Consider the following 14,660-nt stretch of genomic DNA (forward strand, 5'->3'; position numbering starts at 1 on the left):
TATATATATATAAAACACAATAATAATAATAATAATGGTGCTGACCTGCCAAGTATATTTTCTGTATTATAAAGTGCATTGTAATATCCTCTGGAGATGTAGATATATGTATAATATGCATTTCTCTGTAAACTGGTGTTTGTGTACCCTCTTTTTTCTTTCTCCCCTCCGTGTTCCTTCGTGTAGAGGCATGTGCAATGTTTTTGCTATATAGTGAGATATGACTGTACATGCTGCTTGTTGACAATAAAGCATTATATATATATATATATATGACCTTAAAGTACAAACTGATGTGTTGGTATTGCAAGCGTTGTTTATAATAAATATTTAGGATGCAAAAGAAAGATACGCGTGATTATTGTACTTGTGCTGAGAATGTATCGATATGATTTATGTTTCTTTTATTAGATTCTATTTAGCAGCGTCTATGATATATAAACACGGATGTGCATTTTTATATATTTTTTTTTGTTTAATTATGCTTCGCCTAGCTTATTTTCCTAGTGTTTTATTTTTATTTTTTGCATTTAAAAATCCCATCTGCTGTCTATAAAAAAGAAAGAAAAAGAAAATTTAATTAAAAAGCACTCGTCTTAACCGAGAAAGGTACAGTTCTAGCTAGTTGTGTTTAGCAACCTATCTGCCGTTATCTACAAAATATCTACAATTTTGGGTCTTGTTATGAAAGAAGAGAACGCGAGTCTTAAACAACCGGAAGTGGCAACGTGAACCGGATGAGGAGGGTTTGGTTGTTGTTTCTAGAACACAACACAGATCTTTCTCTCAAGAGGATTTTCTATGTTCGCGGTGTTTCGCCTCGCTTAATGACAACTTAGGGAAACTGGTCAGGTATCACTAAACGAATACATAACGGAACTTGTCTCTTATTAATCTGGGAAGCTCTCCGTAGTTTAAGGGTCTGAATGTACAGCAGCTGATGAGATATGGCGGACAGAAGCTGAAGGGAGTTGATTTCATCGAGGGTTTCCTCTTGGTTTGCTTCTCCTTCCTCCAGTACTCGGCTGGTTTTAACAGCAGGGCTGGTTTACAGGCACAAAGGCTGCCTGAGGTCAGTGTTTGTCTATTGGTACGTTAAGTGGGAACGTTAGCTGTTGCTATTAGCTAAGTAAGTGAGCTGTAGACAGCTAGGGATCATGGATTTCGACAACGTGCTGTCCATTGCCTCCCAAAACCAAGGCCTCAGCAGCATACCGGTATGTATGAGAAAAACACTTGAAAAAAATATTATGTATCGTCTTATTTATAACTTTGGAAGATCCAACTAGATGCACGTTGATGAATTCAAATGTTTTATTGTTGTAATGTGCCAAAATCGATCATGTTTTAGGGAAATATTAATTTAATTATGCTCACGTTTTGAGAAAAAGCCTCTTGTGTCATTTAAAGTGCTTGTAATGTCACATGCGCACGTTTGCATTTCTGTGGTGTTCCACCATGTCTGTATTTTATAGAAGCGGTACAGCCTGAAAACCGGTCCACCCAAGAAAGATGTCAAAATCAAGGGAGTAAATTCGTCTGCGGTGCAGGCCTTCTTGAAAAAACAGGCCATGGAGCAAAATAAAAAAGGTGCTTTTTTCCTCTTTAAACCTTGTTTGGCTGTACATAACATCTCCTAAATCGCATAGTCCATCCAAGTCATTGTTTACTTGCTGTCATGTCATTGCAAACCTGTAAGACTTATGCCGAGTTCACACGGCACGATTTTTCACTCGCCGACAGGTTTTGCGAAATCGCCGACAAACGCCCGAAATCGGAGGCAAATCGGTGCTCGTTCACGAGAGAGACAATCACGCTGGGTAATTTATCAAAGACACGATCTGAGGGAATCGCCGACACGTCGCCGACGCCTGTGAAATATTTGGCATGCTAAAATATCTGGAGCTGTCGGCGATTCACAATCACGCAGTGTACAATGATTTCTGACTGAAAATTAGAGGTCGACCGATAGTGAATTTTGCCGATACCGATAGCTAGGTTGGACCACACTGGCCGATACCGATTAATTAACCGATAGTTTTAAAATTGATACTGAACAAAAACTAAAATAGTGCTTTATTAACAAAAACAGTACTGAACCATACTAGTAGTAGTACTAGTAAAAAACTTTAAATAATAGTAAATGTTGAAATTAACACTCTAACAAGGAACAATACTTACACAGCTTTCATTAATCGTAATGCTACAACTGGACTCTTATTTTAAAGTGTTACCATTTCATTTCAATTGTCATGCTTAAAGATGCACATCTTTAAATATATACAGGCTATAGCATTAAAATTATATACATATGGATATTGTATGCATACTCTCATGCTTTGATTAACTAATTAAAATAAAAGCGCAGCGCTGAGTCTACGAGAACTCACCGGTATCACACACACTCCGGACGCGTCGCGTTCAACTCGAGCAGCGGTCTAAAACAGTTTATTTAATCACCAAACAGACAAAAGTTTACTTCAAGAATGAACAATTTGGCATGGACGAGTTTGAAGTTCGGTGTTTACAAAAACGGAGCAAACGGAAAGAGAGAGAGCGACCTATATTATAGATCTTTAAATGAAGCACACAGACTTTATTCGAGCCACAGAAAGACAAACGTTTTGCTGAAAATGCACAATACACAATTCATTATGTACATTAACAACGATTCGGGACCAATATAATGTAGTTTAAAGGAAAACTATGTGAATGGCGTTCTGTGGCGCGGCAGGATTTTCTGCGTCTGAAGTGTACCGCTCTGTCCAGCGTGCAGCATCACGTGTCTAAACAAATAGCACGTGCTGTCAGTGATTTCAACCACTAGAGGCCGTTCTCGCACTGTGTAATGACAGCAGACCCTTCTCAGCCGCTCCAGCAATGGACACAACCCGGAAAACTATCGGCATGGATTTTTGTCGATAACCGATTATTCCAGAAATCAACTATTGGTGCCGATTAATCGGCAAAACCGATACATCGGTCGACCTCTACTGAAAACTACATCGGCGATGACCTACAACCAATGAGAGACCAAGATACAGGGCAGAGGGAAGTTCGGGGAGGAGTTATAGACCAGAATATCAGTATTTTACTAGATATATGAACAATTATATCATACAGAAACAAGCACAAACATTTGCTTGACCAGCCACAACATCAGCATAACAGTTAATTATTTACCTCAAACTCTCTTTGCAGAACACCCAATCCCTGCATCTCCCTCCTGCATAATCTGTTTTTCTTTTTCTCCTTGTAGCTGGAAATCAGCTCACAGACAATTTGCGGGCTATATATATATATTTTTAATAATTACACTCTTGCTGGAGAACTCCAGTCTGACGCACGCTGGTTCTCGAGTTATTTCCTTATCACTTCTCGCGTGTGTTTTGTTGTGAACCGTTGTTTGCGGATCAGACAGAGCTGTCGGCGATTCTTCCTATTGTGAAGTCATGCAGTGTGAAACCCCGTCGCTGATCCATCGTGCAATGTGAACACAGCAGCAACTGAATGCTACCCCAGATAGTCACGCAGTGTGAAAACCACGGCGATCCGACGAGTTTGAAAATTGTGCAGTGTGAACTCGGCATAAGACCACAAAAGATAGCTCTTTTCCATATAATTAAAATGAAGGGGATGGATGCTGTCAAGATGATGAAAAGAACCTTAAGAGCACCATAAAGGCAGTCCATATGACTTATATTTAGACATGTCACATTCACATCAGGGTTGACCTCAACCACATAAAATGTCACAATTATTAAAAAGAGTAACCAACTGTTTGTACGCATTTTTAAACTGGAAAGTCATTTTGACTCTGTGTTCCAGTTTCTAGTTATCTTGACCCGGACTAGATTTCCTAGTTAAAGTTATCGCATTGGACTAAAACCTACTGACTTTGCATACACAGGGTACAGCAACTTCCCAAAACAACTGGATATTCTTTGTACTTTTTAGGACCTTGTTACATATGGGGGTGTCCCTGTCAAAAATTACAGGTCTGCAAGAATTGCTTGTAAATCTCTCATTATGCTCAAAAACCTTTTGAGTTTTTAGTGATCATTGTTAAAATTATCCCCACACACACAAAAAAAAACATGTGCATAAGCTCAGATCAGTGAAGTCATTATATATCAGTTCCAAAAAGAAATACAAAACCTGTGCTAAATGAAAGAAAACAAGTGGACAAAAAAAAATTCAATCCAAGATTTGGTGATAATAGAGCATAATGAAAGATTTATAAGCAAATTTGATCGTTTTTGACAGGGAACACTAAATTAGGTTTTAAGGTTTAAAAAATGATTTTTACAGTACAGCACACGGGTTAAATTATAAATGGTAATAAAGAAACCCTAAACCACAAATGTGTCACAAAACAAACATTTCATCATCTGAAGATAGTAATGTATTACTCTTTATTATTCTATAAGGGAGGTCTGTTTAACAGCAACAACTAATATTTTATCTAAATTAATATTTCAGTAAAAATTAATCCGTTGCTTTTCTCTGCTTTCGGTGGAGACACACTTCTAATATTTGCAGATAAAATTCAATCTAACGCAAAACATAAGTTAACACACTTTTCAATGCATTAAATGGCATACGCACCTGAAAGGGCAGCCCACACAAAACAATATGGTTATAAGCTTCTTAAAGGGTTAAAGTGCTCACATGTAGGTCATGCACTTTTTGCACTAAAGCGCTCTCGTCACCTCCGCCGTTTTTCAAAAGCAATTTTTTCCTTAGAAATGCTTATTTCACTTCTATAAAATGATCTATGAGCTCTATGCTGGTATATCATGTAACTCTAGCACACAAGTTGTATGGACCCTTTTTATAATATCTAATATTATTTATTTAGTTAGTCCTTTCAAACGCTCACAGTTCCAACAGCTCCTACACATTTGCCAGGATGTTTCTAGCAGTCCTGAAGACCTTGATTAGCTGGTTCAGGTGCGTTTAACTCTCCAAAGCTTGACATAAGAAATAGTGATCTGAAAAATCTATTCTTTTTAACTGAATGCAAACGTGTTTTTATTGAGTATAATATTTGATATATCAGGCCTGTATATTTTGATAGAGGGGAATGTTATACTTGAGGAGGAAAAACAGAGGAACTAAGTGACAATATGCAGTTGCTGATATTTATATGGCCAAAAAGTAAGATGAAATTCTGACAGCTTGTAATGTAAATCAGTGAGAAATTACTTAAACTTCAATGCATATAAATATCAATTGTTACTCAATATTATCCGGTAATATGTTTTGGTAAGATGATATTTGATTGGTTTTATGATTAAAGCTCTGAAGTTTTTATTGATTAAAGATGCTGTACAATGTTTTTCAGCAAAGTTTTGGTCATTTAGAAGCCTTAAAAGTGTTGTATTAAATAAAATACAGTAGGGTTAATTGGAGCTAAACTCTGCAAGATAGTGGCCTTACAGGGGCAGGATAAGACACCCCTTTAGCCTTAGGGATTTGCAAAGACATGAGGGTGAGAAAATAACCATGGCCCTTTTCACATATAATGCATATTTTGATGTTCCTCACGCTCTCTTTCTTAGAACTACAGAGTAAGAAAGCAAAAGAGGACCTGCTGGCCAAAAGAGTGGAGCTGAAATCAGATAGGAAGGCAAGAGCAATGGCTTCCCGAACTAAGGACAATTTCAGAGGTTACAATGGCGTCCCTGTCATAGACCAGCCCAAAAAAAGGCGGTCGAAGGGGGAGAGATCGGAAGAGCAGCAAACATCGAACACATATGATGATGATGATGATGATGAGTATGATGATGATGATGATGATGGTGATAATTACGGCTGTTAGGGAAATGATTCTGAATCTGAAGAACAAAGCATGCCTGTTAAGCCTCCGTCTCGGCCTGAGTTCTCAAACAAAGTCGACAGCAAACCGAAAAGACACAGTGCTCCAGCAAGGCCCCCTCCATCATCAATGAACTTTGCGGACCTCTTGAAACTTGCGGAAAAGAAGCAGTTTGAACCTGTTGAAATGAAAGTAGTGAAGAAGACCGAAGAGAGGCTTAGAACAGCCGAGGAGATTCGAGAACTCGAAATAGAGCGCAGAGTCAAGAATCAGGATAGAGGGAAAGAGGCCAAACCAGACAAGAATTCAGGACACAAAGACAGCCGATCCCAATCCAGCTCAAATTCACAAAAGAAGCATGTAGACCGAGATGGCAAAATTGGGAAATTGCCCAAGCCATCAGGGGAAAAGTACCAGTCAAGTAGTACCAGCAAAAAGCCAAAGCTTCAATCATCCAGTGAAAGAATTCCAAGTTCTGTCAAACTACACGGAGACAGAAACTCAGGCTCCTCAGGTGCCTTAAATGGTAAAGCTGCCATGAAGAACAGTGCTCCGTTTCAATTGAAACCAGCACCATCCAGACCCTCACAAGGCCAAAGGCCCACAACCTCAAGTGACCTTACCCCAAAGAAGGGGAATACCTCAGTACCTCAAGGGAAATCAAGTATTTTGGGAAGTCGTGCTGGAGTTGCTCCTGGTGCAGCTAGACCAAGTCAAGCACCACACAAAAACTCTGGGCAAGTTAGACCTAGTAACTCCGGTGGGCAACCTCAGAAACCAGCTAAACTAGGACATTTATCACGGCCTGGGAGCAACAGACTTGTACTTTTACCCTCTTCTGGTGACCCCTCAAAGCAACCAAGGCCAGGTGGTAGTTTGCCAGGTCAGCAGGTTCCTGGAAGCTCCAAGGCCACCATAAATGGACCAAGCAGGATGGGAAGTAATGTTTCTGGGAGACCGGTAAACATCATGGGCTCTGGCCCTGGAATATCTCAGTGCACTGTTGTTTCAGAGACTGTTTCATCAAAGAACTTTGCACCGAGACCTGGGATGGTTCCAAGACCTCCGGGACCTCAAGGCCCCAGGACATTGATTGGCCCCTCAGGCCACAGAGTCCTGGTTAAACCTCCTGGTAAGGGTTACGATAAGAACCTCTTAATGGCCAAGTGTTTCATGATTTGTGTTTGTTAATATATTATTAAGAGAACTGCTGTTTTGGCAGATGCCAGTCCCAAGAATTAACGTAATGTAATGAACCTTGCAACTGAAGTTAATGGGGCAATGCATTACACCATATTAAACATTATACACACAAACATTTTTAAAAATTCACTTAGAATTCTACAGGCAATAAATTCCTGATGGACAAAATCAAGTCCTTTTTAAAAAAAAATTTCTTGTGTGGGAGCCGTTTCACTTGGATATACGTCGTAGTAGACGTGAAAAGATGAAATTACTGTTTAATACATTTCTTGTACTTTTTTTTTTGTTTGTGTTTACAAACCAAGAAGACAAGTTGAAATTATTTAAGGTGGTAATCAACAGCCTGTTAAAGATATTATTAAAACAGTTACTGTGAAAGATCCGTTTTGCTTTGCAAAAGTTGATTGAATATTCCAACAGTTGGTTTGGCGAATCATCTATAAAACTAGGAATCATGTTTCTTGTTTGTTAGCAGGGTGTCTGCGGGGTCTTAAAAAGTATTAAAAGTTGATAAATCAATTTAGAGAAAATTAAGGCCCTTAAAAAGTCTTAAATGCCATTTTCCAAGGTATTAAATTTCATATCATCTTTTCATTATGTATATTTGTCCGAATAGTGGGGTTCTGTGTAGTTTATTTATGGAATCCCGCAAGATTTGACATAATCTGTTACAGCGCTCACTGACTGACTGCGCCGCTGCGTGGTAGCCAGGGCTTGTTGAGTCCACTCTCGCTGAATTTCTGACCATTACCGCATGCTCCCATCCGCTCCCGCAATTTTTGTGTCCGCTCACGCAAACATTCTAATATTGTATGTAATTTTCGCGCATCAGGGCGCCGCTATCAATATGTGGGGTTACTGGGGTATTTAAATCGCAGTCACAGTTCACTTTCGATTTCGCGCGCGCCCACTGTGTAAAGGGAGCACATCTTACGATAAAAGATATTTGTCAGTGAGCTCGGGATCTGCTGAGGAGCAAATTCTCCAACATCCTGTCAGTTATCTCTCCTTACTTTTGTCAAATCTGACTTCTGCAGCTGGTGTTGGATGCAGGGTTGTTGTTAGTTTTTTCCACGAAATTGGGCTGCTTTTAAACTGTTGCCATGGGTTGATTTTCCCCAGTGGGTTAAAAGTTTGAAATATTGCATAAATTACATTTGGTTGAAATGCTTGTACTGAAACATTTTGCATTCTACCTGTAATACAACTGTGCTAAATGTTTTGGGCCACACTAGTAGGAAGCATTTGAGCTAGTCACTCAATTAATTCTCTTGTGAATCGTTCCCCCCTTCTGAATTATGTTGTATTTATAAGGAGTTATCACAAAGTAAGTCTGTTTAGTTGTGCTATCTTACAATCAATATATAGCAAATGTAAGTTAAAGTGTCACCGATGTAACCGGTTAAAACTTGGAGTGGCGATGAGGTCTTAAAATGTATGGAAAGAGTCTTAAAAAAGGTCTTGAAAGGTATTACATTTAAATCCATGATTCCTGTATATATCCTGGTTAGGCATATTAGGTATGTTTACATGCATATACAGTATGTCGTCGTTTGGAATGAATTCATTAAGACTTCAGGTTCTGAAAGTTTCGTACATGTACATTACATGTATTCCGAACACAACTTTAACGGAAGCGTAGTTGCTGTGTCTGGAAGTCACTGTAAGAATAACTGAAACCAAACATGGTAGTTGTGTAAATACATTCATAAAGGCATCTTATAATCCGATTGAGAATATCTTCTGATTCATGCGTTTATATGTGCTCATGGTTTTCCCATTGATCATATTATTTTAGGTCTGTGCCCCCCCATCCAATCGGATTAAAATTTCATTTGGATTAAACTCACTTGAATCGATTGAGCTTGACATGGTTTTCTGATTGAACCGTTCATCTGATTACTAACTGATTATTTGGTTGCATGTAAACGTAGTTACTTTGAAATTTATGGAACAAGCAGAATTCATTAGTGTGAATCGATTCTTGTGTTGTTTATTGCTCCAAGTACTTGGTATTGAATTTGCATTATAATGAGCTTGATTTGCACATGTATTCATTCATGTTCTATAAACAAGGACATTTGTTTTTCATTTGTAATCAGTAGCAACACTAATGCCTCATGTGTAATATTACATGTTTTTAAATTGTATCCCCTCTACTCCTGCTATTTTTGAAGGACCAGTGTTGCCCCCCATAACATCCAATTATAAACGAAAGTATGAGGATGAGGAAGAGTATGACTCTGAGATGGATGACTTCATCGACGATGGAGGAGGAGAACAAGATGAAATTTCAAAACATATCAGGGAAATCTTTGGCTATGACAGGACCAAGTGAGTTTTTGCGCAGTTTAAGATTACTATAAAATATCCTTGGACTTGGAAAAGATCTTGCAATTTATAGGTGACGTTTACTCCCAGTGTTTGCATACTTGCATAGAATGTTTCTAGCCTTAAAATACAAGGATTGTTTACCTACTTTGTGTAAAAATGGTCTTTCGTTTCAACAGATATAAAGATGAAAGTGAATATGCACTGAAATTTATGGAGAGCACCTGGAAAGAACAGCAGAAAGAGGAAGCGAGGAGGTATGAATTCAGCTGCAAACTACGAGTGGGTCAATAGTAGTTCTGACAAACTGAAATCATCCCATTGTTGCCTTCTTTTCTGTGTGTTTTCTGTTTTGCCTTGCCCCTGATTGTCTTATTAGCCTGCGAATGGCAGTGCTTGAGGACCAGGAGGAAAGACGAGAACTTGAGGAGTAGGGTTGGATACCGAACTCGGTACTTTTAAGGGTACCGACCGAATTGCGTCGATACTACCGAGTACCGATTCACGTTAAATCAATCGGTGCCAAATTTCGTTACCTGAGAACGCATCTGAGACGCAAGAGAGACCCTGTGACAAGAGGTCATCCCTGCAACTCGTTCGAACAACACACAGGGCAAGCCGAAATGTTCTGAAGTGTGGTTACATTTCTAGGGCCATATGGTTTCTGCGAAAACGCGGACGGGATCGTGGAGTCCATTCATAAAAACGTAATTTACTCTATAATGCGGAATTCGTCAATTTTGGACGAATAAATCAAAAGTAGCCACTGTCTGCCACTTAATTCGAATCGCGATATGAACTAGTGTCTGTGAATATTAAAATGCAAAAAGACGGTTTAAATATGAATCCTGCATGTTCCGCTTGCCTCTGTATGTATGAATGGCGGAAACGCGGTTTTGTTTACTACACAAATACTGAAGCACGCGTGACGCTCGCGGTGATTTTCGGCCTCTGCGTCTCACTATATGATGGCATGAACACAACTTAATCTCCAGAGCTACTGTGAGAGTCACTTCGCGAGAATTTTACTGTTTCATTTGAGAAAACGAGCATCATCATACTGTATACACACAGAAACTTCATGGCAACCTGTCAAAATAAAAGTACGGTTTAGCATGTAACAGAAATGTATTACTCTTGTATTACTTTTGTACAGTATAATGTACATATTTAAATATTCCATTTTCTATCAAATTTAAATAAAACAATTAAATGATAAAAACAAATTACAACCAGATTAATCACTTAATTGTAGAAAAAAAAATACAATTATTAGCCTATTAAAAAATGTTTTAAAGGAATATTCACACAATTTTTCTTCCATGTATTAATTTCAACAGTAAACCTCAGTTTGTTTGCCAAAAAATAAAATAGTTTAATTTTCATTTGATTTAAAATAAATGTTTAATGCCTTCATTTGATTTTCAGAAAAATTAAAACAAGAATTTCTGGGAGAAAAAAAGAAAGAAAGAAAGAAAGTTTGTAGGACTCTATTGTTCAAAATGTTGAAATTGAAACTTTTTGACTTATTTTCACTGAAATAAATGTTTTTGTAATTACACAAAGTAAAGTACCGAAAAAAGGTACCGTTGGGTACCAGCACCAAAATTCAGGTACCGGTACCGTACCGGTTAAAATGTGAACGGTACCCAACCCGATTGAGGAGATGAGGCGGAAGAATGCCAAGAAGAGGAAATGATTGTGTTTCCGACAGACTGAAATAAAATGCTTCTCTCCATTTTCGCAGAGGACCAGTGAAAATTACGTTCCTTAATGACACCTGTTTTTGTTTCTGCCTCAGTTTACGCCTGGGCATCAAGGAGGATGAAGAGGACATCCGTATGGAGGAGGAGGAGATGAAAAGAAAACTAGGGATGAAAGCAAAGCAGAAAAAGATTTAGTTTACCTTACTTGACTTTGATATAGTCTTATTTGGTTGGGAGGAACCGAGTGGAATGGAAATGCCTTCCTTGTGCCGCTGACATTGTTACACTATTTATTTGAATGCCCAAGCCATGGGAGCAGGATTGCACTATCAAGAGCCCATCTGACATAGCTGATCTTCGGAGAAAATAATATATGAAATTAATATCTGAGAATCACGATAGCATTTTTTGTATCTCTAGAAACCATGAAAGTATATCTATGTGGATGCCTTACTCGAGCACCAAGTTCCAGATTGGTCCTGATTTAAGGAGAGTTAGTTAATAAGTGTATAAGACTGCCATGTACTTTTTGTTAAAGTGATTTTTGACCGATTCTGTTGTCCTGTCATTTGTTAATTCTGTGTCGTCGCTGTAATGGTGGATCTGGTTCCATAAACCTGGAAGTGAAAATGAGTTGCCTTTAGCTTGGATGAAACCCAAGTATTTACTTTGTGCTTTGGAACACACTGGTTGCACTGCACAACGTATGTTTGAAATGCAAATGACATTATTCACATTTCAACATCATCTAGAAACAAGTCAACATTGTAACATGGCAATACCATGGTATTGTGTGAAAAATCTTGGAAGTACTTATGGTAACAATAACGCATCAATTGGACAACACAGTACAACACAACACACCTTTCCTACCCAGATCGCACACGCACATCTGCAAGATGTCTGTTAAAGATCACTTCATCTGGAAAGCATCTGCTGTGTACAAACATCTGTCAGACGTCTTTAAGATGTTAGTTTTACTTACATTCTAAATAATAAATGTCTATTTGACATCTGATAGGAAACGTAAATGCAGACGTCAAATAGATGTCTCTGTGATGTATGTGTGCTATCAGGGTAATTACTGTACCTCTTGCTGGTTTTGTCACTGGACCAGAGTAAATGGTCTCATCTCTTTATTATCCACTTCAAAGCAAGGCGCATATGATATTTCACACAGCGTTTGGCTGCTTTGTTACTTCCATCTTAGCTAACAGTCGTGGTAAATTTTTACATAAGGTCAGGTAGCTTATGAACTAATTTATGAATAAATGAGCCCCTTTATGGACCATGTCCTCATAGTACGGTTCTTTGCTCATGGGCAGATACGGATAGGCTGCATTGTTTGATGGTTAGTTGATTGGGATAGGGTTTGGGCTGATCTAGCAGCATTAGGCCTACTTAACTTGTACCCACAACACAAAATCACATTGAAAACACAGATATTAGTATTTTAATGTTCACAAAACAACTAATTAGAATCAGAATCCAAAACTTCCCATGTGTTAATCATTTTGCACATTGTTGGACCTATTAAAAATACATACCTACGTTTTATTACATTTAAATAATATACAATTTTGGTAGTGTTGGGTTGCCACTTGATCACTAATGTGAAAACCATCCTTAAAGCCAGTATAGATATACACTCCATAGAGATGTGCAGGGATACAAAATAGCGTCGTGTATTAAAAATCGTTGCTGTCTAAAAAAGAACAAATTACACAAAAGCATTCATGAAGTGGAAGTTATGTCACATATTGGTTTCCATATTTAATACAATTTCCCAGGTTCTTCTTATATTACCTTTTTTTTCTGGCTGACTATATGACAACATCAGGGCTGAATTGGTAATTGGCATATCGGGCATTTTCTCGGTGGGCCGACAGAATGTTTTTTTGTTTGTTTTTTGCCAAGGACCAACACGCAGGGACAGCGAGCAGCCAGTGGCCCATTGGTTTGTCTCCTGTATTGACAGCGTAAACCACCCAGTCACAATGCGCTATAGACGGAGCCATGAAGTATTTTGCTCTGCCTATATAAAGACCACTTCACCCCAACTTCTTCCTCGTCGGCTTTTCCCATGTTTACACAGCAGCTTTGCCACTTGGTAATATTATTAGGAAATACGGGATTAGTTTCCACTGTTATGCCGATGATCCTCAACTATATATCTCAACAAGACCAGATGAAACTTCTAAATTATCTAAGCTAACGGAGTGTGTTAAAAATGTAAAAGAATGGATGACCAATAATTTTCTCCTATTAAATTCGGATAAGACACAGATATTACTTATTGGACCAAAAGACAGTACGCCGAATCTCGTGGATTACAATTTACAACTAGACGGATGCACGGTTACTTCCTCTACAGTCAAAAATCTGGGTGTTATAAGTCAAGTGTGTTCACAGAGGTTTCCATAAGCCAATGCAAATAAATCTAGATTGAAATAAAAATTGTCGATAAAACGATTTAAACGATATTGTCGGACCTGATGTTTTATTCGTATCTAAAACAACTAGATGCAATGATCTACAATACCAGTTAAAAAAATTTGCACAGTAAGATTTTTATTTTTTTTTAAGAATTCTCTTCTGCTCACCAAGCCTGCATTTATTTGACCCAAAGTACAGCAAAGGCAGTAATACTGTAAAATATTTTTACTATTTAAAATAACTGCTTTCTATTTGAATATCTGTTAAACTGTAATTTATTCCTGAGATCAAAGCTGAATTTTCAGCATCGTTACTCCAGTCTTCACATGATCTTCAGAAATCATTCTGATATGCTGATTTGCTGCTCAAGAAAATTTCTGATTATTATTAATATTATTATCAATATTTAAAACAGCTGAGTACATTTTTTTCAGGATTCTTTGATGAATAGAAATATCCAAATATCAGCATTTTACTGAAATAAAAAGCTAAATTGGCCAAAAATGATGATAAAGACATTTATAATGTTACAAAAGATTTCTATTTCAGATAAATGCTGTTCTTCTGAACTTTCTATTCATCAAAGAAACCTGAAAAAAATCTACTCCACTGTTTTCAACATAATAATAATCAGAAATGTTTCTTAAGCAGCAAATCAGCATATCAGAATGATTTCTGAAGGATCATGTGACACTGAAGACTGGAGTAATGACGCTGAAAATTAAACTTTGATCACAGCAATAAATTACATTTTAACATATATTAAAATAGAAAACAGTTATTTTAAAAAGTAAAAATATTTCACAGTATTACTGCTTTTGCTGTATTTTGGATTAAATAAATGCAGGCTTGGTGAGCAGAAGAGACTTCTTTAAAAAACATGAAAGATCTTACTGTTCAAAAACTTTTGACTGGTAGTGTATATCATATATATATGGTGGTGGGCCGCCTGGACCAAAAAATGTCAGGGCCGATTTTTTTGTCCCAGTCCAGCCCTGGACAACTTCATTCCACCGTTTTATTCTTTTGCTGTTAATCCATTTTTTAAAATGCGATGAGTTTTCTTTAAAGGTCTCTTTTACCTATAATAAATGATAAAAAATTATGAATAAATGTGCTAAAAATGAAACATGAATGTGTGTGTGTGTGTGAGTGAGTGAGTG

The 14,660-nt window shown here is 37.7% G+C and overlaps 1 protein-coding gene across 1 annotated transcript; it reads left to right on the forward strand.

Annotated features, from left to right (window-relative positions):
* The first annotated feature begins 728 nt into the window (after positions 1 to 728).
* On the forward strand, positions 729 to 11,641 carry spty2d1 (SPT2 chromatin protein domain containing 1). The gene is given in 6 exon segments (XM_016259308.1): positions 729 to 1,217; positions 1,476 to 1,590; positions 5,565 to 6,953; positions 9,202 to 9,358; positions 9,535 to 9,612; positions 11,157 to 11,641. Coding segments are annotated over 6 exon segments (1,899 nt in total). The 5' UTR covers positions 729 to 1,157; the 3' UTR covers positions 11,257 to 11,641.
* The last annotated feature ends 3,019 nt before the right edge of the window (positions 11,642 to 14,660 follow it).

This window comes from Sinocyclocheilus grahami, unplaced genomic scaffold (assembly GCF_001515645.1).
Source record: "Sinocyclocheilus grahami isolate Dianchi unplaced genomic scaffold, SAMN03320097.WGS_v1.1 scaffold1827.1, whole genome shotgun sequence".
Lineage (NCBI taxonomy): Eukaryota > Metazoa > Chordata > Actinopteri > Cypriniformes > Cyprinidae > Sinocyclocheilus > Sinocyclocheilus grahami.